Source organism: Gorilla gorilla, chromosome 10 (assembly GCF_029281585.2).
Source record: "Gorilla gorilla gorilla isolate KB3781 chromosome 10, NHGRI_mGorGor1-v2.1_pri, whole genome shotgun sequence".
NCBI classification, from domain to species: domain Eukaryota; kingdom Metazoa; phylum Chordata; class Mammalia; order Primates; family Hominidae; genus Gorilla; species Gorilla gorilla.
This window is the reverse complement of record NC_073234.2, coordinates 135,545,734-135,569,936: the sequence shown is the minus strand read 5'-3', so window position 1 is coordinate 135,569,936 and position 24,203 is coordinate 135,545,734. Positions and strand designations below refer to the sequence as shown.

General features: G+C 50.6%; 1 protein-coding gene across 1 annotated transcript in view; it reads left to right on the top strand.

Annotated features, from left to right (window-relative positions):
* Positions 1-24,203, top strand: part of GCN1 (GCN1 activator of EIF2AK4) — a 67,272-nt gene that overhangs the window by 31,750 nt on the left and 11,319 nt on the right. Inside the window, exons 20-46 of the mRNA XM_004053986.4 lie at positions 2-126; positions 915-1,093; positions 1,390-1,483; positions 2,719-2,832; positions 2,951-3,149; positions 4,356-4,511; positions 4,941-5,122; positions 5,979-6,059; positions 6,367-6,510; positions 7,252-7,379; positions 7,541-7,730; positions 7,931-8,001; positions 9,062-9,227; positions 9,564-9,758; positions 11,386-11,632; positions 12,729-12,850; positions 13,051-13,165; positions 14,421-14,600; positions 15,495-15,715; positions 17,439-17,507; positions 17,708-17,846; positions 17,934-18,130; positions 18,321-18,463; positions 19,829-19,946; positions 20,048-20,263; positions 21,746-21,910; positions 23,912-24,073. Coding sequence (XP_004054034.2) covers positions 2-126; positions 915-1,093; positions 1,390-1,483; positions 2,719-2,832; positions 2,951-3,149; positions 4,356-4,511; positions 4,941-5,122; positions 5,979-6,059; positions 6,367-6,510; positions 7,252-7,379; positions 7,541-7,730; positions 7,931-8,001; positions 9,062-9,227; positions 9,564-9,758; positions 11,386-11,632; positions 12,729-12,850; positions 13,051-13,165; positions 14,421-14,600; positions 15,495-15,715; positions 17,439-17,507; positions 17,708-17,846; positions 17,934-18,130; positions 18,321-18,463; positions 19,829-19,946; positions 20,048-20,263; positions 21,746-21,910; positions 23,912-24,073 — 4,118 coding nt within the window. The remainder of the gene's footprint in view (position 1; positions 127-914; positions 1,094-1,389; positions 1,484-2,718; positions 2,833-2,950; positions 3,150-4,355; positions 4,512-4,940; positions 5,123-5,978; positions 6,060-6,366; positions 6,511-7,251; positions 7,380-7,540; positions 7,731-7,930; positions 8,002-9,061; positions 9,228-9,563; positions 9,759-11,385; positions 11,633-12,728; positions 12,851-13,050; positions 13,166-14,420; positions 14,601-15,494; positions 15,716-17,438; positions 17,508-17,707; positions 17,847-17,933; positions 18,131-18,320; positions 18,464-19,828; positions 19,947-20,047; positions 20,264-21,745; positions 21,911-23,911; positions 24,074-24,203) is intronic.

The following is a 24,203-nucleotide window of genomic DNA, read 5'->3' as shown; positions in this document are numbered from 1 at the left end:
GTTGCCGTGCAGTCTGGACTTTGGCCAGCACTTCTTGCCAGGATGAAGATCGATCCTGAAGCCTTTATCACCAGGCACCTGGATCAGATCATTCCCAGGATCACCACACAGAGTCCCCTAAACCAGGTGACGGGCACATGAGGTGGTCTGGCCTCAGGTCGGGGAGGGGGCCCTCTCATCACAGGGTACAGGAAGAGAGGATTCAAAGAAGCAGGTGAAGATGGATGAAATGTAGGCTTGGACCCTTGGTTGCACGTGACAGAAATGTAAACTGGTTTAAGCACAAAAGGGAACTTACTGCCTCATTCACCTGCAAAGTCCAAGGATATGACTGGCTACAGGGGTTCAGATGTTGCCCTTGGAACATTGTAGGTGATGTCTCTCTTACTCTGTCCCATCCATCTTTGTCTGTTGTCTCTGTTTTCCACGATGTGGGCTCCATTCTCAGGCTTTCCCTTTCTGGTAGCACAAGAGCTGCTAGAGTTCCAGGCTTTGTCTCGCCATCAGCTCCTAGGGGAATAGCTTGCATATTTCAATAATGTCTACTGGCTTGGGGTCGCTTTGACCCTGATTAATCTGACTTGGGTGCCATGCTCATCTCTGCGCCCATCCTTCTGTTCTGGGTCACATGCCTACCTCTGGAAAAAGTGAGGGCAGCTCCACCTGAACCACGGAGATTGAGAATTGGGAAGGAGTGTATCACCTCACGTCAGGTGCTGTGTCAGACAGAGGAGCACTGCTTGGTGAGGAAAGCAGACACAGACTCCAGCCGGCCACTGTGATGGGCATTGCCCAGGAGTAACAAGGCAGTGGCATAAAGAAGGGGAGCCAGTGCCAGGGGCATTCAGATGTGGTGGACCTCTTGCCAGTGCCAGCCTTGGCACACACTGACCATGTCTGCGTTTGTCTGGCAGTCCTCCATGAATGCCATGGGCTCCCTTTCCATCCTGTCGCCGGACCGGGTCCTCCCACAGCTCATCAGCACCATCACTGCCTCCGTGCAGAACCCTGCACTGCGCCTGGTGACGCGGGAGGAGTTTGCCATTATGCAGACCCCTGCTGGGGAGCTGTATGACAAATCCATCATCCAGAGGTGAGACCTCACTTGTGGGCTCAGTTTCCTTTGCTCACCGAGGCATAGTTTTCTTGTGTGTAGAATGGAGCCAGTGCCTCCTGTGAGTTGAATGCAACAGCCTATCCATTCATTGGCTAAGCGCCTGTTGTGTCCCTGGCACAGTGCTTAGGTCCTGGGTACTTAAGTGTGTGCAGTATCCAGCACTGTGCTGGTGCACAGTGCTTAACAGCTAGTTGGAATTGCATGGCTGGCGGGAGGCTGACAGGACTTGCGGTGCTTTTCAAGCTGGCTGATGACCCACTCTGGTGTTTCAGTGCCCAGCAGGACAGCATAAAAAAGGCCAACATGAAGCGAGAGAACAAAGCTTATTCCTTCAAAGAGCAGATCATCGAGCTGGAGCTGAAGGAGGTGAGTACACGGAGGCACTTACGGAAGGTGGCTGCTGAGCTTGGTGGCCTCAAGCTGGTGGCTTTTCCCACTGCACATATGCTATTCACTTGGATCATCCTGAGGCCCATGGCACACTCCTCTGATGCCCCTGACCAGTGTCTGGTGCACTGGCACACTTTCCCTTCACCCTTGCTTCATAGCTTCTTCCACCCACAACTCAAAACCGGTTTCTTTCTCTGCTGGGTGCTGGCGACAGTGCACGTGTCTCCTCTGCTAAGTGGTGTTGCTGGATTCCATGTCTGTCCCTCCACTTCCTTGAAGACTGGGACCCATCTAGACTCCTGATAGCAGGCACAGCGCCTGGTACAGTGGGACTTCTGGGGAATCATGACTTGATTGCTGAATTCAGCTTTGGGCAGAGCAGGTTCTGACAGGAGCAGAGCACACAGGACTCTTTCCTGTCTCAGCATTTGCTCTTCTCTCTGTCTTTACAAGGCAGGATTCTTCTTGTCTTTCACATCTCAGTCCACATGTGCGCTTCTCAGAGAGGTGGCCAGCTTGTCCACCCTATCCAAAGTAGACCCCACCCTTCCTCCCTTTTACTAAACATCATATTTGTTTCTTTACTAACACTTATTGTAACCCAAAAGCATCTTGTTTATGTGCTTGTTGACTTGTTTATTATCTATCTTCGCCTGCTAGATTGTGAGCTCCGTGAGGGCAGGGACTTTATCTTGTTCCTACGATATTCCTGCCATCTGGAACAGTGCCTGGCACAATCCAGGTGCTCACTAAATGTTTGCTGAATGAGTGAGTGAGTTCTGTGGCTTGTTGTCTCAGGCCACTATAGCAGGCCTTTTCTAAGCTTCAGCTTATCCTGTGGGAGAGCTTATGTAGGAAGGGGTTGGAGAGGAGGAGGCTAAAGTTTTGATTCTGAATCCATTTGGCTGTCAGAATACCCTTTTGAGTACATTGAGGAACCTTTATTTCTCTAACATAAAAAGCCCTCTTAGCCTTTGTCAGTAGAGAATCCAGTAAAACAACTACTTCTCTATTGCTGTCTCCATTCTATAGAAACCAGGTGGCTGTGGACTTTGTGGGAGGTTGGGGGAGCACATGGTGGGTTCAGGGGCCCAACTCACACTTAGAGCTGGTATGGTGCTGTTTGTGTGGAAGCAAGCTCACCTTCCTCTTTTGGGGAGGGAGGTCTGTTCCCTGGAGATGGGATTGGTTGGTTTGCCCATCCTCTTTAGGAGATAAAGAAGAAGAAAGGCATCAAAGAGGAGGTGCAGCTGACCAGCAAGCAGAAGGAGATGCTGCAGGCCCAGCTAGACAGGGAGGCGCAGGTCCGGAGGCGGCTGCAGGAGGTGAGTGGCCACCTCCGCCACATGCTCAAGCCGGAAGAGTGCTGGGCAGCTTGGTCCCGCTCCTTGCTGTCACAAGCAGGGCCCTGCTGACCTGCCTTCTGGACAACTCTGCTTGCAGCTGGATAGGGAGCTGGAGGCGGCGCTTGGACTGCTGGACATCATCCTGGCCAAGAACCCGTCCGGCCTGACCCAGTACATCCCTGTTTTGGTCGACTCTTTCCTGCCCTTGCTGAAGTCTCCCCTGGCTGCTCCCAGGATCAAGAACCCCTTCTTGTCCTTGGCTGCCTGTGTCATGCCCTCTAGGCTCAAGGCTTTGGGTTAGTCCTTGTTTGCTGGCTGCAGGGATGGCCCAGGGGTGCCCCTGAGTGCTTGGACAGGGTGTGCCCCTGAGTGCTTGTGGGGAGGTGGGTGGTGACCTCAGCTGCTGAGTTTTGTTTTCTTGTGGAAGCAGCCTTGGAGACTCAAGCTGGATATGCTTAGGAGAGACGTAGTGCCTCCTCTTCTCTCCCACTTCACATCTGTGCCCTCCCTCTGAGGAGTAGGTTTTAGATGCTAGTCAGTGTTCGATCTTTGTGTACCAGTTTTAAAACTAAGAAGTCAGAAGTTCAATGGCAGTGAGGATGGTTTGGTGGCTCAGCCCAGCCCAGATCTCCTGAACAGCCACATGACAGCAGTGAGCAGAGGCCCTTGAGACCTTTAGCTTCCTCTTAGCTCTGGAGAAACAAACACCAGGTAGGGTGGCTGGCAGTTCTGGTGGCCTTGCTTTTGTGGGTTGTTTAGTGGCCTTCAGCAGACTTCTATCCTGGCCTAACGGTGATGTTCCCATGGGTGAGGCTAGAATCTGGGAACTGTTCTGAGTGGAAAAGTCAGCTGGTGCATATGGAACCTGCCAGAAGTGTCACCTGGCTGTCTGGGCTTGTTGCGTAGAGGTGGAGATGCTGCACAGATACAGCTGTACTCTTGGCTGAATGACTCTTTGGTGGCCCCTGTCTCCTGTCAGCGTACTCATTTCTTAAATGTCCAAAGGGCAACTCTCTGCCTACCTGCTCTCTGAGGCTGTCACAAAGATCAAGTGAGAAATTAGGTTGGGGAGATTTTGGCGAAGCAGAAAGATTTTTTTTTTTTTTGAGACGGAGTCTTACTCTGTCGCCCAGGCTGGAGTGCAGTGGCACCATCTTGGCTCACTGCCAGCTCCGCTTCCCGGGTTCATGCCATTCTCCTTCCTGAGCCTCCTGAGTAGCTGGGACTACAGGCACCCGTCACCACGCCCAGCTAATTTTTTGTATTTTTAGTAGAGATGGGGTTTCACCGTGTTAGCCAGGATGATCTCAATCTCCTGACCTCATGATCCGCCCGCCTCGGCCTCCCAAAGTGCTGGGATTACAGGCGTCAGCCACAGCGCCCAGCCGCAGAAATATTTTTTTAAGTCAGAAGGATGAGGCACTGGGTCCCCTGTTTTAGCCTGGGCTGGATTCCGCATCTCTGTGTGTCATCCCCTGCCGGGTCTCTCCTCTTCAACACAGGCACTTTGGTGACCCACGTGACCCTGCGCCTGCTGAAGCCAGAGTGTGCCCTGGATAAGTCCTGGTGCCAGGAAGAGCTGTCGGTGGCTGTGAAGAGGGCGGTGACACTGCTGCACACCCACACCATCACCAGCAGGGTGGGCAAGGGGGAGCCAGGTAAGGGCTGGGACGGGATCAGGGGCACCAGGCGGTGTGAGCTGGTGCCAGGAATGCTGCTCAAGGCACAGCGTCACCCAGGGCCTCCTGAGCCTGGGGGATTGGACCATATGGAGGATTTCTGAATTGAACCTTCGTAGTCTGTGAATTGCAGTGAGCCCAGTTGAGGGTTTACTTTTTGTCACTGGTGTCCCCTTCTCTGTTTTAACTCTCACATCCTGGAACTGGACAGTGTTTGGCAGTAGAAGCAGAATTGGTTTTAGAACTGGACTACCAGCTGCTGTCTCTGTCCTCATGCCATGTGCTTCCAGGTGTCAGAACGGGCCTCTGGTCCATCCGTTCCCTACTTTCCCTGAGGATAGAAATAGGCAGCAGTGGCCCAGGTCCCTGCCCTGCCTGCAGAATCTTATCTGCTTCTCACTCTCACAGGTGCTGCGCCCTTGTCCGCGCCAGCCTTCTCCTTAGTCTTCCCGTTTCTGAAGATGGTGCTGACGGAGATGCCCCACCACAGTGAGGAGGAGGAGGAGCGGATGGCCCAGATTCTTCAGATCCTCACTGTCCAAGCCCAGCTGAGGGCCTCCCCCAGCACCCCACCCGGGCGGGTGGACGAGGTTGGCAGGGAAGCTCTGCTCTCCCCTTGGTTTAAAGGGGATCAGGGAGGCAGGGCCTGTGGACACGTTTTGTCTCATGAACAGTTCCTGGTGGGGAAATAGAGAGTGTATGTTTATACCAACAGCAGCCTCACACAGTGTTGTGGGTTTTTTAAGGCAAAAATGGGTTAGACTGCTTCTTTCATGTGATTGTAGACTCTGGCTCTCCTGCCATGCCAGTACATGTCAGTTCACCTGATTGACTTTGTTGGCTGCATGAGATTCCATGCTATGGATGTACCATGTTTTACTTAACTCTTTACCTGTTGACGAGTTCTTAAGGTTGTTCCTAGCTTTTTCCTGTTTTGAGCAGCACTTTGATGTGCCCTCTTGTATGTATATGCCCCCTACTTAACCAGTGTGAGCATTTCTTTAGGACAGGTTCGTTGGACATGGAATTACTAGATTATATGGCATATTCTGAGCTATACTCTCACCAAGAGTTTTCTTTTCTCAAAGCCTTAATGCAACCTCAGATAGTATTAATATCGTCAGTGATGAGTGAAAGAATGATAATCTCATTTTATTTTGCATTTCATGTAAAGTTGAGTGTCTCTTCATATATTTACGGTCTTTCTGGATTTCATAGTGTGAATTTCAAGCAAGTTTCAGAATTTAGTTTTTAGTTCCTGAGTATCATGGTTGACTGGGGTTAGCACCTGTGGACCTAGTTGTAAACTTAATGAGGTTTCTATGATGGGGCCGGTTGTATGATCCAGAATGTTCCCCTGTGGGTGAGAGGATGCCCTGTCATTGGCCGCCTGGGTTAGAGACCTCCCCACAGCCTCATCTAGACTTACCTGCCGTTCTCTCCTAGAATGGCCCGGAGTTGCTGCCTCGCGTGGCCATGCTGCGTCTTCTGACTTGGGTGATCGGGACGGGCTCGCCTCGCTTACAGGTGATGTGGTTTTCAGTTGGCTGTTGCTGTGACTCAGTTCGTGACCCAGACCTCAAGTCCCAGTGTTAAGGGTGGAGTCCTAGTTTCCTTTCAGCCCTTACTTTTGGACTTTGGTAGAAAGACTGCTTTAGAGAGCCAGCCTGACTGTTGTTAGCTAGTGAGGGGTTTTGCTTGGGTCCTGCCACTGGAGCTGGGGTCTTAGCCCTTGCAGTGCTGTAGGGGTGGGTGTTCTCAGTGCATATCCCTCTCTGGCCCCCTAGTAGTAAATGATTTGCTGACTGAACCAGTGGATTGATGTTCTCCTTAGGTTCTGGCTTCAGACACCCTGACCACCCTGTGTGCCAGCAGCAGTGGTGATGATGGCTGTGCCTTTGCGGAGCAGGAGGAGGTGGACGTGCTGCTCTGTGCCTTGCAGTCCCCGTGTGCCAGCGTGCGGGAAACCGTGCTCCGGGTGTGTGCTCAGTCTCAGAGCCACTGCAGTGTCCCTTGTTACTCTATGCAAGTGCAAATTGCATGATGGGCATTTGAGAGAATGTCCCTCACCCTGGTGGGAGGCCTAGAGGCAAAGAGAAGAAGTCACACGGTTGGGGTCTCTCTGAGAATCAGAACACTAAGCAGTCATGATGTATCACTGTATTTTTTCCTTTACCTTGGAACACTTCACTTAATTTTTAAACTGGAATGTGGACCTTGGTACTTCCACGGACAGAGCTAACTTGCAGGAGGAGTTCATTTCTTTAGCCCACTGCCATGTACTTGGTTTTTCTTCATGGATTTTGGACCAAAAACTGAAGCATCCCCTTGTAGTGGTAAGACAGTGGTTCCTACCTGCTGATCCACAGCCTCCTGCTATTGATATGTGACAGAGTTTTCACTGGCTTTTGGTAAAATGTGAAAATGATGACAATATAGTAAATTTTTCCTTAAAATTTTTTTGAACAAAAGGAATACGCTTTTTCTGAGGTTTTTATCTGTCTGGTTTATTTAACGTTTTAATTTTCACATTAAAAAAACATTTTACCACCTCACACTCTAAGGAACTTACTTAGAGTTAATTTTAATTGATTTAACTTTAGCCACATGCGGTTAGTGGCTACATGTTGGACAGTACAGCCTAGAGAGAGGTGAGGAGGCAGGTCAGAGGCTCTTCTGAAAGATGATGCCTCACACGGTCCAATCTCACCCCTTCCAGGGGCTGATGGAACTCCACATGGTATTGCCAGCACCTGATACTGATGAGAAGCATGGCCTGAACCTTCTGCGGAGACTCTGGGTGGTCAAGTTTGACAAGGAGGAGGAGATCCGGAAGCTGGCTGAGAGGTGAGAGAGCCAGCATGTCGCTTTCTCTTGCTGCATCCTCTCTTCCTTTAGGAAATAACTGAACCCAGTGTACTCAGCCTCCAGTGGGAAGAAGGGCTGGGCTGGCAGGGCAAGTGCTGCAGATCTTTGTCTAAGCAGCCCCTGCCTTGGATCTCCCACAGGCTCTGGTCAATGATGGGCCTAGACCTGCAGCCAGACCTCTGCTCCTTGTTGATCGACGACGTGATCTATCATGAGGCGGCTGTAAGGCAGGCAGGGGCCGAAGCCCTCTCCCAAGCAGTGGCACGTTACCAGCGGCAGGCGGCGGAGGTTATGGGCAGGCTCATGGAGATTTACCAGGAGAAGCTCTACGTGAGTGACCTGTGCAGCCCTGATGCAGTCTGGGTGTGTGCGGTTGGGTGGGTCTCTGCTCACCCCCCTACTGCTCCAGACAGGAATCTCAGGGCTCATGGTGGCTCAGGGTAGCTGCGGCTAGTTTCCTGCCTCACCATCCTGGTGCCCAGGTCATCGATCTGCCCGTTGCAAAGCATTTACCAACTTGTCTGTTGCAGCGGCCGCCCCCAGTGCTGGATGCTTTGGGACGAGTTATTTCAGAATCTCCTCCAGATCAGTGGGAAGCCAGGTATAACAATTGTTCAGCCTCGTTCTACTCCAAGCTTTGTGAGATGTGGCAGGTTGGCTGGGTGGGTGCTGTGAGGAGGCAGCATGGGATAATGAAAGAGCAGGACCTCCCTCAGAGTCGGGGAGGCCTGAGTTCCATCAGCCCCTGGAAGGGGTGGGATTGGACCGTGTGAGGCACCATCTTTCAGAAGAGCCTCTGACCTGCCTCCTCACCTCTCTCTAGGCTGTACTGTCCAAGATGTAGCCACTAACCGCATGTGGCTAAAGTTAAATCAATTAAAATTAACTCTAAGTAAGTTCCTTAGAGTGTCCCCTCCTGCACTAGCTGCGTGACCGTGAGCGTGTTTCTCCTTTTCCCCAGGCCTCTGTTTCCTCATCTGTATGCAGGGCACAATAACAGAAGCTACCAGCCTTTCTCCACAGAGCCCACGAGTAGCAGTTGGAGGATTAGACAGATGTCTGGGAGCAACTGGGACCTTGAAAGACACTTGCCTCCCACAGAGCAGGCTCAAAACACGCAAGGGTGTTAGTTCTCTGAATGCCTCATCCTGGCCATGTCCACTCCCATGAGGCCTTGTGTGTCAGTGTAGGGTGGTGTATGGGCCCATCCTGGCTTATTTTTCATTCCAGACCATCAGCCAGGGATAGGACACAGATTCTTTGCTCCATGACTGGAAAGAGTAATACCACTTTGCCCTTGGAGAATGTGTTCACTTCCACAGGCCTCTACATCTGGTTCTTTTACCTCTGTGTTCTCTTACAACCTGCTTTGCAGGTAGAGGGGTGAGCATTGCACTCACATTCCTCTCTGGGGAAACCAACGCAGGGCTGGTCACCCAGTAGGAGGTAAAATCAGGGCAGATGGCAAGTCTCCATATGACAAGTGGGTTGTTCCAGAACATTGGGTGAGCACTGGGTGGTGGGCTTCAGGCTGTTCTCTGCCCCCAAAACAGTGTTTGCCTCAGGCAAGCTCCCTCTCCTTGCCGTGCACCAGCAGAGGTTCCACTGGCAGAGGAGGCCCCCTGACTGCCCCTCCTGATGTGCTCCCACTTCTTTCCCAGGTGTGGCTTGGCGCTGGCCCTCAACAAGCTCTCCCAGTATTTGGACAGCTCTCAGGTGAAGCCACTCTTTCAATTTTTTGTCCCTGATGCCCTCAACGATCGACACCCAGATGTCCGGAAGTGCATGTTGGATGCAGCCCTCGCAACGCTCAACACTCATGGGAAGGTAAGGGGGTCCCAGCCAGGGAACACCCACGGGAAGGTAAGGGGGTCCCAGCCTGCTAAGGAGACACGGGAGGCAGGCGCTAGGGCTGAGCAGGGGCCAGAAATGCTGAGTGCCAAGAGTCCTGGCAGAGCACTTTGAGCCAAAAAGACCACGATAGTATGTTAAATTCTTTTAAGTCTGTGGCAGTCCTGCCAGAAAACTGGAAGAGCCACTGGCTGGCATGTCAGGATGCCTGTCCCAGAGCTAGACTTGGTCTTGGTCCTCAGGGCGGGGACTGTTGTCCCCAGATGCAGCCTATAGGGTTGACCTGAGGCTCTGAGGGGTTTGGCTTTCCAGGAGAACGTCAACTCGCTGTTGCCAGTATTCGAGGAGTTCCTGAAGAACGCGCCCAATGATGCCAGCTACGATGCTGTGCGACAGAGTGTGGTGGTCCTGATGGGCTCTCTGGCCAAGCACCTGGACAAGAGTGACCCCAAAGTGAAGCCCATTGTTGCCAAGCTCATCGCTGCCCTCTCCACCCCCTCCCAGCAGGTACCTGCCATCTGGCCTGGGACCCACATGTCGGTTAGAGAATTGGGACCCGGCTGTGGTTAGGCAGTGGGATACTAGGGGCGGAGTTGGACAGTCAGGGCCCTGAAAGCCCAGTTCTTGTTAAGGATTCACCCCCTCTCCCAGGGGAGAGCCTGGTTTATAGTCAGGAACACTCCTGGAGAGGGAGTTTCTTTGTTACTTTGTTGTAGTAGACCTCCCAGATAGTTTCATTTATTTCTACTCACCTGGTTTATAGTGAAGAACGCCCCTGGAGAGGGAGTTTCTTTGTTACTTTGTTCTAATAGACCTCTTAGATAGTTTCATTTTTTTCTATTCACTAACGTGCACTGAGAATCCAAAGGGAAAAAAAATAAAAGGTCAGGCTTTCTCTTATGTCAAGCCTTTTCCTGGTCCTCTACGTGTGTTGGTTGTGTGTTACAGGTGCATTTTAATGTAGCCTCTAAGCTACAGTGCAAAATTTCTTTTTGTTTTGAAAAACATGCATATATGTATATATAAATATATATATATATTTATATATGTATATATAAATATATATATAAATTTATATATGTATATATAAATTTATATATATATTTATATGTATATTGTGTGTGTGTGTGTGTGTGTGTGTGTGTGGTTTGCATTTTGGACCGCCTAGAGTGTCTTCATAAAATGAACAGTTGGGCTGGGCGTGGTGGCTCATGCCTATAATCCCAGTGTTTTAGGAGGTTGAGGTGGGAGGATTGCTTAAGGCCAGTAGTTCGAGACCAGCCTGGGCAACATAGTGAGATCCTGTCTCTACAAAAACTTTAAAAATTAGCCAGAGGTGGAGGCCGTGCCTGTGTTCCTAGCTACTCAGGAGACCGAGGCAGTAGGATTGCTTGAGTCCAGGAATTCAAGGTTATAGTGAATTATGATTGTGCCACTGCACTGTAGCCTGGGTGACAGAGTAAGACCCTATTTCTAAAAACAAAATAAAACAAAAAACAACAAAAAACTTTACCAAAAAAATGCACAGTTGAAAACCAGTTTCCAAAATTGTGGTCAAATATGGTGTCAGAAAGCCCAAGCAGCAAAAGAGTCGCACCTGGGCACCTGCCAGCATGGCCTCGGGGTTGCTGCTCCCAAGCTGGGCTTAGTGAGCTGCGGCTGGGAGGCAGGATTGAGTGTCTTTTGGTTCCACTCAATTTGTGCCTGGTCCTGTAAGGCCCTGCCCAATTTCTCTGTGATTTTGACAAGTTTGGAAACAGAGACACGGGCTGTTTTTATGGAGGCAGAGCAGCACACTTCTCTGGAAGCTTTCTTTCTGAGTGGATTTAGTCTTTAGAGTCCCTTCCTTGGTCCCCTGCCCCACTGCCCAGGCCTAGGTTTTCCATTTAGACCAGAAATGGCACCATATGGGCCGAAGCTTTTGTCGTCAGCAGATTGTAGTGTGCACCCTGAGAGGTATACAACACTGTGTATACCTGTTTGCTTCTCTGGTGCCCTGTGACACCCGCAGGCAGTGGCTGAGATGGGGCTTGGGACATCTAGTGGTGGGTGCTGTGTAGAATGGTCAGACCCCCCACCAACCATGAAACGGCTGCAGTGGAGCCACAGCATTGACAGGTGGGCCCTTCCCCAGGTCCAGGAGTCTGTAGCCAGCTGCTTGCCACCCCTCGTGCCAGCCATCAAGGAGGATGCTGGAGGGATGATCCAGAGGCTTATGCAGCAGCTGCTGGAGTCAGACAAGTACGCAGAGCGCAAAGGGGCCGCATATGGCCTGGCGGGCCTGGTGAAGGGCCTGGGCATCCTCTCGCTGAAGCAACAGGAGATGATGGCAGCACTGACTGATGCCATCCAAGATAAGAAGAACTTCCGCCGGCGAGAGGGTGAGCATCTCTGAGCTTGGGGCTGCCCAGCATGGGAAGTCGGTCCCCAGGTTGCCAGAGGAAGGAATCTGACCCTGGCACCCCAGGTGGAGGCCGCTGCTTGTGGGTGTACTACAGAGGGCCCCGCTGTGTGCGATCCAGTCCAGCTGCGTCCTTGCTGCTTTCCTTGGACTTGCAAAATTTTTTTTCTTTTCTTTTTTTTTTTGAGACGGAGTCTCGCTCTGTCACCCAGGCTAGAGTGCAGTGGCGTGATCTTGGCTCACTGCAAGCTCAGCCTCCTGGGTTCATGCCATTCTCCTGCCTTAGCCTCCCAAGTAGCTGGGACCACAGGCGCCCGCCACCTCGCCCGGATAATTTTTTGTATTTTTAGTAGAGACGGGGTTTCACCGTGTTAGCCAGGATGGTCTCGATGTCCTGACCTCGTGATCTGTCCGCCTCAGCCTCCCAAAGTGCTGGTATTACAGGCATGAACCACCGCGCCCGGCCACGAATTTCTAACTCAGCAACACCCTTAGCTGAGAGAGATTTGGCTTTTCTTTCTTTCTTTTTTTTTTTTTTTTTGAGATGGAGTCCCACTCTGTCTCCAGGCACAATCTCGGCTCACTGCAATCTTCACCTTCTGGGTTCAAGCGATTCTCCTACCTCAGCCACCCTAGTAGCTGGGGTTACAGGTGCCCACTACCATACCCAGCTAATTTTTGTATTTTTAGTAGAGACGGGGTTTCACCATGTTGGCCAGGATGGTCTCTATTTCCTGACCTTGTGATCTGCCTGCCTCAGCCTCCCAAAGTGTTGGGATTATGGGTGTGAGCCACCGTGCCCGGCCAAGGTTTGGCTTTTTTAACTGTTAGTGCCAAGAAGTGAAGGTGGCTCCCCTGCGCTGTCCTCCCTTCCGCTCAGCCACATTCCTTCTCTGGGGCTTCTTGAGCTGAGGCAGAGGGTGCTGCTTCCTCATGGGGCATCTACTAGTTCCACAGCTGTTCTGAGTGTTTCCAGAGGGGTGGGAGGTGGCAGGGAGGTTGCTGTCCCTTCTGTTCTCTGTGGCTACCCCCAGGGGACATTCTCTTCCCAGCCGTCCCACCTTCTTTTCCCCTAGGAGCCCTCTTTGCCTTCGAGATGCTCTGCACCATGCTGGGGAAACTCTTTGAGCCGTATGTGGTTCACGTGCTGCCCCATCTGCTCCTGTGCTTTGGGGATGGAAACCAGTATGTGCGTGAGGTAAGTCCCCGGACTGCTCGGGAGAACAGCATGGAAACTTTATGAGATGTGTTCCCAGCTCTGTCGCAGGCCTTGGCACAGGGTCTGACATAATAGAACCCCAGTAAGCATTGGTTATAGGAGGAACGCTAGGACTGGTGTCAGGCCTTGCCCCTTGCTTGGGTGAGGAGGCCCCTGAACGTCTTATCTCCTCCCTTGAGGCTGCAGATGACTGTGCCAAGGCTGTGATGAGCAACTTGAGTGCTCACGGGGTGAAGCTGGTGCTCCCCTCCTTACTGGCTGCCCTGGAGGAGGAATCGTGGCGGACCAAAGCTGGTAAGACCACTCGCTCTGCCTCTCTTCCCAGCTTCCTGTTGTGAAAACCAGCCTCAGCAAGGATCCTGGGTAGCCACAGCTCTTGTCCTGTGAGCTCCCCAGACCAGGGATAGGGTTAAGACTCTGCCTTTTTAAAAATTTGAGATGGAGTCTTGCTCTATCACCCAGGCTGGTCTTTACCTTTGGGGCTCAAACCATTCTCACAGGAGCATGCCACTACACCTGGCTAATTTTTGTATTTTTTTTTGTAATGATGGAGTCTCGCTGTGTTGCCCAGACTGGCCTTGAATTCCTGGGTTCAAGTGACCCTCCTGCCTTGGCCTCCCAAAGCACTGGGATTGCAGGTGTGAGTCACCACGCCTGGCCAGCTCTCCCTCTGGCAGTTGGATCTTTCTATAGTCTGTGTACTTTCATGCCAAGAAACAGGTCTCTGACAAGAGCCACAACCCTAAGTTAGGAAATCCTAGAGCTGTAAAGCTCTTCTGTGGCTTTAAAGTTTTCCCCCCACGAAAGCTCTTTTTGAAAATAACCTTAGGCAGGAGAATCTCTTGAGGGCAGGAATTTAGACCAGCCTGGGCAATACAGCAAGACCCTACCTCTACAAAAAAAAAAAAAATAGGCCAAGTGTGGTGGTGCATGCCTGTAGTCCCAGCTACTCAGGAGGCTGAAGTGGGAGGATCACTTGAGCCCTGGAGTTTGGGGCTGCAGCGAGCTATAATCATGCCACCACACTCCAACCTGGGCAGCAGCGTGAGACCCTGTCTCAAGAATAAATAAATAAAATGTCTGGCACCCTAATAAGCAAACAGATAAAAGTAGAGCTGCTCTAGTTGGGGGAGGATCACCATCTAAGGCCCTCCCACTCAACCTCCTTCTCAGTCCTTCAGGCTTCACCCTGTAGTTTGAAACAACACAAATCTAAATCAGTTTTCTCATTTGTGGATGAAGAAACAGTTCAGAGAAATTCAATGAATTGGCCTTGGATCTCACTGTAAGGATTAAACCAGGTTTACCTATCCTGGTCTCTTTCTCCCGTACTGCCCTGCCTCTCACCTGGGATCCCACTGTTCAGCAGGCCACAAGAGCTTTTTCGACCCCTCTGCTAGAGCCAGCCCCCTCTCCCCTCCTCCCAGTGACTGCTTGAGCACAGTCTGCAGGGGCCAGGGTAGATGTCCCTTGCTCATGTAGCCAGCACAGGTGAGTTGCTGGCCTGTGCTCAGTGATTCAGTACTGGGCTTGTGTCTGCTATCCACAGGGTCAGTGGAGCTTCTTGGGGCAATGGCGTACTGTGCTCCTAAGCAGCTGTCATCCTGTCTACCCAACATTGTGCCCAAGCTTACGGAGGTGCTGACCGACTCCCATGTCAAAGTCCAGAAGGCTGGACAGCAAGCGCTCAGGCAGATCGGCTCCGTCATCAGGAATCCGGAGATCCTGGGTAGGCCTTTCCCGTGAGGGTGCTTGCCCTGACCTCCCACCAACGCTGCAGCCTTTGGACACTGCAGGGAACTTGCACCCATTCAGCTAAGATCTTTGCCTCCGAGGACAAATATGTTCACAGTGAAATAGGGACACTGAGTCATTGGCTCAGGAGCAGTTTGACTCCAAGAGATCCCTGTGCACTAAGCTGAGCATGAGGTCAACAAAACTGAATGACATTATCTGGACCACATCAGCACCATTCAAAATGTTAGGACCTGTGAAAACTTTCTATTCCATCTCATTCCAGGAGGCCTTTGATAGAGGGGAGGGTTAAGGAAGGGTTAGGATTAACCTGACTACTCTGGATGTGGTTCTTTCTCGAGTACTGGGAAGAGGTCGATCGCTAGGGACAAAACCCAGCCAGCCACCTTGACCAGGATGTCACTTGTTAAATTCTAAGCTTCAGCTGCCAGTGCCCAGTCAGTACTTCAGTCTGGAAAGTGGAATAACCTCAAAATACATAAAACAAAATTTATAAAGCTATAGGGAAAAGTTAACAAATACATTATATCATAGTAGGAGATTTCAACACACTTCTCCATTACCGATAGGGCAAACCAGAAATTTACTAAGGATACATGCTTTTCAAAAATTTTATTTCTGTGGCTCATGCCTGTAATCCAGCGCTTTGGGAGGCTGAGGCGGGCGGATCACCTGAGGTCAGAGTTGGAGTGAAACAAGGATTGCTCTTTGTGGGTTTCCTGTCTTCCCCAGCTGGTGACTTGTGGGGTTTCAGGGAGGAGGTGTGCCAGACTCCCTTCTCTTCTGATCCATTCTAGTTCTGGGGGCCCAGGGGCCTTGCAGCTGCATAGATGTATATCATCCAGCTCTCTTCTCTTTGGATGTGCAGCCATTGCTCCAGTCCTCCTGGATGCCCTGACGGATCCCTCCAGGAAGACCCAGAAGTGCTTGCAGACCCTGCTGGACACCAAGTTTGTCCACTTCATTGATGCCCCATCCCTGGCCCTCATCATGCCCATTGTCCAGAGAGCCTTCCAGGACCGTTCCACGGACACGCGGAAGATGGCAGCCCAGATTATTGGCAACATGTACTCCCTGACAGACCAGAAGGTAGCAGCCCAGCTGAGGCTAGTGTGGGATAGACCAGAAGATGTTTGAGTGCAGAGTCAGAGGTGCAGAGTCCCCACATTAGACATGGAAAGTTATGGACGTTAGTCCCTAATTATTTTTATGGGGAGAAATGAGCCATTTTGGGGTGGAAATCTGGGCTCTCTGGGCATCTTAGCGCAGTGGTTCAAGTCCTTCTTAGTTCTCAGCTGAGGCCCAGAAAGGCCTGTCTTCTCTTTTGACCTCTCAAGAGTGTTGAAGTGCTTGCCACTTTGACTACTTGCTCTTGACAAGAATACTCCTGTATTCTTGTCAGGAGAGCCTGGTTTGGGAGATTTTGTTTGTTTGTTTGTTTGTTTGCTCCCAAGAGCTTGCATGTGTGATCTCACTGTCTGCCTTAGGAGCTCGCATGTGTGGTCTCACTGTCTGCCATAGCTCAGCTTTGCTTACTGAGGCTATGGGCAAAAAAATATATAAAAGTTATATTAATCCTAGAAAATTTGGGAAATTAAAAAACCAGAAAAACAGACCAGGCTTGGTGGCTAATGCTTGTAATCCCAGGACTTCGGGATGCTGAAATGGGAGGATAGCTTGAGCCCAGGAGGTTGAGGATACAGTGAGCCATGATAATACTGCCGTGATAATACCACTGCACTCCAGCCTGGGGTGACAGAGCAAGACCCTGTCTTAAAAAGTAAATTAATTAATTAAAAAAATTAGAAAACCAAAATATTTTATCTACAGTTCCCCACCACAAAAATAATTACTGTTAAATTTTTTTTTTTTTTTTTGAGATGGAGTCTTGCTCTGTTGCCAGGCTGGAGTGCACTGAATCAATCTCGGCTCACTGCAACCTCTGCCGCCTGGGTTCAAGCGATTCTCCTGCCTCAGCCTCCTGAGTAGCTGGGATTACAGGCGCCCACCACCATGCCTGGCTAATTTTTGTATTTTTAGTAGAGACAGGGTGAAACCATGTTGGCCAGGCTGGTCTCGAACTCCTGACCTCAGGTGATCCACCCGCCTCGACCTCCCAAAGTGCTGGAATTATAGGCGTGAGCCACCGTGCCCGGCCAATTACTGTTAATTTTTAAAATTACATTTAAAAATGGCATTCCTAAACTTAAAACTTATTCCCAAGTTATAACAAGTTATTCACAAAACTGATTTTTAATAGTTACATAATATCTCAACAAGTTTTTATACCATAACTTATATAATTCTATCATTGGTCATATAGTGTCCAAGGTTTTTGGCTATTTTAAGTGATGCTGCAATGAACATAAGGCATTTTCTGTATTTAAAATTATTCCCTAAAGCTGAATGCTCTATCAAAAGACATAAACATTTTGAGATGAAGAAAGGGAAGATGTTAATAAAATTCTGAAAGGAAATTACCAGAAGTAATTTGCTAAAGATTCCAGAGTCTGGACAGGCCTTGGTCCTAAGAGAAGGGTGGGAGGTGCAAGAGCATTGAACTCCTGTTTGTTGAGGATGGGCCTGGGGTCCCTTGTAGGAGTCGCTGAGCAATTGCAGAGGGCCTTGAAGGAACCAGTTGGAGAGGGGACTTACTTGCCCTCCCTGTTCCGTGGGCAGTGAGGTTTGCATGCTAGGTGCCCCTGCCGAGCACTCCTTGCCAGCAGAATGGGGAGGTCAGGGTCCACAGTGGAACAGGCCTGGAGAAAGCAGGAGTCGGGCCTCATCTGAGCCGCCTCCTGTGTTGTTGCAGGACTTGGCTCCGTACCTGCCCAGCGTGACGCCTGGCCTGAAAGCATCGCTTTTGGACCCTGTGCCTGAGGTGAGTCTGAGGTAGGCTGGGGGATGGGCCAGGCCCCTCATCCAGTCCCCATAAATGGATTCCTGAGAATTCCCCAAAGCTGCTTTTGTGTCTGTTGGGTAAAGAGAAAGAGGCCCTCGGTGCCCCTTCCTGCTCCCATGTGGCTACCTTGTTTTGAGCCTCATCTTCTCGCACCATCTCTGCTCTCGGTTACCTGACAGGTGCGGACCGTATCTGCAAAGGCCCTCGGGGCCATGGTGAAGGGCATGGGGGAGTCGTGCTTTGAGGACTTGCTGCCGTGGCTGATGGAGACACTGACCTATGAGCAGAGCTCTGTGGATCGCTCAGGCGCTGCACAGGGTAAGGCCAGAGCAGGTCCAGTGGCCAGCCTGGGAATGCTCTAAGGGGCCCTCAGATCCAGTGGACTCATTCTGTCCTTTGTTGCAGGGTTGGCTGAGGTCATGGCCGGTTTGGGGGTGGAGAAGTTGGAGAAGTTGATGCCAGAGATCGTGGCTACAGCCAGCAAAGTGGACATTGCACCCCATGTCCGAGATGGCTACATTATGATGTTTAACTACCTGCCCATCACCTTCGGAGACAAGTTTACTCCTTATGTGGGGCCCATCATCCCCTGTATCCTCAAAGTAGGTACCATGACCTTGGCAAGGGTAGAGTCCTTGAGGAGGGCAGGAGGCAAGTGCTCACCTGGAGAGCTAGAGATCCCTGCTGGGTGGGGTTGGTTTGCACAGCCCTCAGCCTTCAGTGAGCCCCATGTTTTTTGGGCTGGGGGCCTGGGGGTGGCAGCTCTGGCTGACCCACCCTCTGTGTGCCCAGGCTCTTGCTGATGAGAATGAGTTTGTGCGTGACACCGCACTGCGCGCGGGCCAGCGGGTTATCTCCATGTACGCTGAGACAGCCATCGCCCTGCTGCTGCCCCAGCTAGAGCAAGGCCTCTTTGATGACCTTTGGAGAATCAGGTGAGAACTTGGGCAGAAAGACCCAGTGGGGATGATGCGTGGTGGCTCATGCCTATAATCCAAGCACTCTGGAAAGCCGAGGCAGGAGGATTGCTTAAACCCAGGAGTTTACGATGAGCCCTGGCAACATAGTGAGACCCTGTCTCTATAAAAAATAAAAAATTAGCTGGGAATGGTGGTGCACACCTGTAATCCCAGCTACACAGGAGGCTGAGGCGGAAGGATCACTTGAGCCCCAGAGGTAGAGGTTGCAGTGAGCCAAGATTGTGCCACTGCACTCCAACCTGGGCAACAGAGCAAGACGCTGTCTTAGGAGAAAAAAAAAGATCCAAAGGGCTGAACTTTGCATTTTGATAACTCCAGTTGAGAAATGAAGAGCAGAATGTTGCCAAGAACTCTCTCAACTTTTTCCAGACCCTTGCTTTTAACCATTTTGTAACTTTTCCAGTTTCCTGTAGCAATGTCTTTATTCTGATTCTTTTTTAAAAAGTCCTCTCTATACAGGCTTCCAATTTGTATTCAGATTTTAAGTGTCAAGTATTCTTTAATCTAAAAATTTTACTTATGGGAATATATTTCAAGGATGTAGGGAATGGTCAAGTGCTTAAAGCTGTTAGACATAAGGATGTTTGTTGCAGTATTGCTTACCGTTTGAAAAATTGGATGTTGATTTAAAAATATAGCACATTCATACAGTGGTCTTTTTTTTTTTTTTTTTTCTTTTTGAGACGGAGTCTCGCTCTGTCACCCAGGCTGGAGTGCAGTGGCATGATCTCGGCTCACCACAACCTCTGCCTCCCGGGTTCAAGCGATTCTCCTGCCTCAGCCTTCCGAGTAGCTGGGATTACAGGCACCCACCAGCACGCCTGGCTAATTTTGTATTTTTAGTAGAGGCGTGGTTTCTCCATGTTGGTCAGGCTGGTCTCGAACCCCCGACCTCAGGTGATCCGCCTGCCTTAGCCTCCCAAAGTGCTGAGATTACAGGCGTGAGCCACTGCACCTGGCCTGAAATAGTTTATCCTTTAAGGCCTCTCCTGGTTCCTCCACTTCTGATGACCAGTCTTCCTACTTGCCTGTTAATGCTTCCCCTTTTGTACTCACTTTATTTTTTATAACTTTTGTTATAGAAATTTTTACATGTTTTTAAAAAGTTTTTTTCCCTCAACATTAATGTATGTTCATTAGTAGAAAACTTGGAAAATATGTGGGCGAGTGTAAAGAAATGTAAACCACCTGACTCTTCCCATTCCAAGATGACCGTCATGAGTATTTTGGGTGCACTTCTTTCCATCTTCTGTGCAGTGCTCAGTTGTGCCGAGCCCACTCCTTGCAGCTGTGTGACTGTGTTGTTGGCCTCCTTCTCAGGTTCAGCTCTGTTCAGCTCCTTGGGGATCTCCTGTTTCACATCTCAGGAGTCACTGGGAAGATGACCACAGAAACTGCCTCTGAGGATGATAACTTTGGAACTGCCCAGTCCAACAAGGTGCCTGCAATGGCTTTTCTGCCCCTGCTGATGGTAGGGTGTGCTCTGATGCCCATGCCATAGAGGCTTCACTACTCTCTGTCCCCTTCTACTGGCTGCAGGCGATCATCACTGCCCTGGGGGTAGAGCGGCGGAACCGGGTGTTGGCAGGGCTGTACATGGGCCGCTCAGACACCCAGCTGGTGGTGCGGCAGGCGTCCCTGCATGTCTGGAAGATTGTTGTCTCCAATACCCCCCGCACCTTGCGTGAGATCCTACCCACTCTCTTTGGGCTCCTGCTGGGTTTCCTGGCCAGCACGTGTGCAGATAAGAGAACGGTGAGTTTCCTGGGCCTTGTTTTGGACCAGCAGCCCCAGTGCCTCCTTTCAGAGCCTAGAAGGCTGGGTCTGCAGAGCCTGGGAAAGTACCCGTCCACCCTGCCTAACAGAGGGACATTGTGTTCTTTACTTAGTCATTCTGCAAATATTTTTTTATTATTTTTATTTTATTTATTTTTTTGAGGTGGAGTCTTGCTCTGTCGCCCAGGCTGGAGTGCAGTGGCGCGATCTCAGCTCACTGCAAGCTCCGCCTCCTAGGTTCATGCCATTCTCCTGCCTCAGCCTCCCGAGTAGCTGGGACTACAGGCATCCACCACCACACCTGGCTATTTTTTTATATTTTTAGTAGAGACGGGGTTTCAGCATGTTAGCCAGGATGGTCTCAATCTCCTGACCTCGTGATGCGCCCGTCTCGGCCTCCCAAAGTGCTGGGATTACAGGCGTGAGCCACCACGCCTGGCCTCTGCAAATATTTATTAGCATCTCCTGTGCACTAAACAGGGGCCTAGCACCTGGGGACACAATGGAGAAGAAAGGCAGCTTCATTCCTTATCCTCGTGAGAGGTAGTCTGGTCGAGGAGATGGATATTAATCAAATAACCACACAAAGAGATGTAAAATGCGACTGTGGCCAGTGCTGCGTGGCACTGCAAATGCTTATAATAGCTGCATTTGACCTGCTGGGGAGGGATGGGCCTGTGTTAGTGAACACTTCTCAGAAGAAATGATGCTGGAAGATGAAAGATAAGTAAGCACTAACCAGGTGAGGAGGTGGCGAAAGACCATTCCAGACAGAGGGAATAAATAATGTTTTAGATACAAAGACAGGATATGCAGAGGTCCCGTGGTGGGCAGGAACATAGCACCAGTAGGGGCTGAGCAAGGTCAGTGTGGCTGGAGTGAGGAGGCAGGGAGGAGCAGTGCGGCATGAGATCAGGCTGGCACGCTGGCAGGGGCAGACAGATCAGTGGGCCTGGAGGAGGTGCCCAGATGGGCTGGTGATCATTTCTGCCCATCTCCTTTGGTCTACTTCCAACCCCCCATCCTTGGCAAGCAAATTGTGTATTTGGCTCTAAAGAAGGGTTTGCATGAGGTCTCAGAAAGTAGATGTTTTTTTTCCTTAAAGCTTTGTTCCAGATGCGGCTCCTGCTCAGCCATAGCACAGTGTTAAGGCTTCAGTCATCCAGGGAAATTGGCCCTTGACTGTGCAGCAGATGATGAATTTTTTGTTCATATGTAAGGTGCTGCTGGCTCTTAATGTTAGGTTGTGTAGGTGTGTGTGAAACAGATAATTTTTTGGTAGTGTTTTGCAAGCACTACAGAGAGTATTTGGGGGCTCTTTAGGGTTAAGAGCATTTGGGGAAGTTAAGTCAGTGATTCAGATAAAGCCTGGGAGGTTTCAGGGCCCTCATTCTGGAGTCCTCCTCTGGGTGCCCTGGGCTTTGCAGGGACTTTACTTCCTGGATTGGTCTCTGTTGACAGATTGCAGCGAGAACATTGGGAGATCTTGTGCGAAAGTTAGGGGAGAAAATCCTCCCCGAGATCATCCCCATCCTTGAGGAAGGCCTGAGGTCTCAGAAGAGCGACGAGAGGCAGGGTGTGTGCATTGGCCTAAGTGAGATCATGAAGTCCACCAGCCGGGACGCCGTGAGTATCTTCCAAGGATCCCGCCAGCTGTGCACTGCAGACGACCTGAGCCAGAGGGCGGGGGAGGGCTACTGAAGGAGGTTCACCTCTAGGGGGTTTGTGCTGCCCTCAGGGATGGGCCAGTCTCACTCTGGGGAGGTGCTGGCTGGGCCACATGGACTTGAGGCTCCGTCTTCTCAGCTTTCCTGTCAGTTTTGCAGGCTAACAGCTAAGTGATTTGGATGCCTCCTTGAGCGGCCTTTGGAAACTGGAGATGATCGCTCTCTTACAACTGTGGAGGTTGCTCAGGATCAGTCTCTTTTGTGATGCTATATAAGTCCAGTTAAAATGTGTGCACCTCCTTCTGGGAAAGGGGATGGACAGCTGTGTGAGTGGGTAGGGCAGGAGGGAGCGGGAGGGGGTGTGCACTCATCCTTAGCAGGAGGGGAGCAGGTAAGAGTTGTGGTGCCCAGTGGGAGGAAGCATATTACGTCTGGCAACAATACTGTTTCCACAGCAGCAACGTTCAAGGGGTGTGAAGTCCATTACTCTTACTTGGTTCCTGAGTCAAATGATCCTGGAGACCCCCCTGGGGAGTAGGTTAGGAGTGCTTATAGGCACTGCCTTCGTGTTTGGATGAAAACGCCAAAGCAATTAAGTGGATGGCCCGCTAGAAATGTAAGCAAGTGGCCAGTTGCTTGGCTTGGGCATCCTTGTCTGAATCCCTAGGATACCGGATCCCTCTTCTCCTATATTGATGTTTGTCTTACGTTTGGTTTTTAAAATTTACATTTGGCAAGGAATCAAAAGAAATTCTGTCATCAAAAAGAGTTGTGATTCATTGGAGAGGTAGAGTTCCACAGAGGCTGAGTTCTTGTCTGCAAAGTCCCCACAGGCCAATGGCAAGGCCCACATGCCAACCAGTCATTAGAATGCAGAGTGGGCTTTGCTGTGCTGGGATCGTTACTGAGGGAGCAAAGCCATTATTTGCTCCATTGTAGACCCAAAGACTTCATAGAGCACAAAGTCTGGATTGAGACTTGAAGAAGGACTTGGAGTTTTCCAAGAGAATAAGCAAAAGAAAGAGTCCAGGGAGAGAGGGGGCCAGATGCCATGGGAAGGAGTTTGCAGTTCTTAGAGAAGATGGGAGGTATATTGAGAATTCACCTAAAAGATTCAAGCTGTTGATTATTAAGTCTCAGTGAAGGATACATGGGGGTGCATCACATCCTCTCTGCTTTTTTTTTTTAATTGAGACAGGGTCTTACTCTGTCACCCAGGCTGGAGTGCAGTGGTGCGATCATAGCTCATTGTAACCTTGACCTTCTGGGCTCAAGTGATCCTCTCGCTATGGCCTCCTGAGTAGCTGGGGACTATAGGTGTGCACCACCACACCTGGCTAATTTTTGCATTTTTAGTAGAGATGAGGTCTCACTATGTTGCCCATGCTGGTCTCAAACTCCTGGCCTCAAGTGATTCTCTTGCCTCCACCTCCCAAAGTGTTGGGACTACAGGCATGAGCCACTGTGCATGGCCCCTCTCTACTTTTTAATTTTTTTTTAATTTTTAGTTTAAGACAGTCTCACTCTGCTGCCCAGGCAGGAGTACAGGGGCACCATCTCTGTTGGCTACAGCCTCTGCTTCCTGGGTTCAAGCGATTCTTGTGCCTCAGCCTTCTGTGTAGCTGGGATTACAGGTGTGCACCACCACACCCAGCTAATTTTTGTATTTTTAGTAGAGATAGGGTTTTGCCATGTTGACCAGGCTGGTCTCGAACTCCTGGCCTCAAGTCATCCGCCCACCTTGGCCTCCCAAAGTGCTGGGATTACAGGCGTGAGCCACCGTGCCCGGCCCCTTCTCTCCTTTTTTTTATTTCACAGTAAAGAGTTAAGTTAAAAGACAAGTCAGGCAAAGAGTTAGGGTGGCCTAGCTGGGTCAGAGTCCCCTGCCTGTGCTTCTTGTCTGCTTCTGCTCCTTCTTTGCCTTTCCTGCGTCTGGTACAGTTGTAGCTTGCCATTGCAGGTGCTGTATTTCTCTGAATCCCTCGTGCCCACGGCAAGGAAGGCTTTGTGTGACCCACTGGAGGAGGTCAGAGAGGCGGCAGCCAAGACTTTCGAGCAGCTGCATTCCACCATCGGCCACCAGGCTCTGGAGGACATTCTCCCATTTTTACTAAAGCAGCTGGTGAGTGGATCTACCGAACACCTACCTACCAGTTTGGCTTTTGCCGTCTTTGTAGATGGAAAATACAGGGCGATTATTCTGCCAAGGCAGTCGCAATGTGGGCCCTCCAGAGGGAGTGGGTATAGCAAGA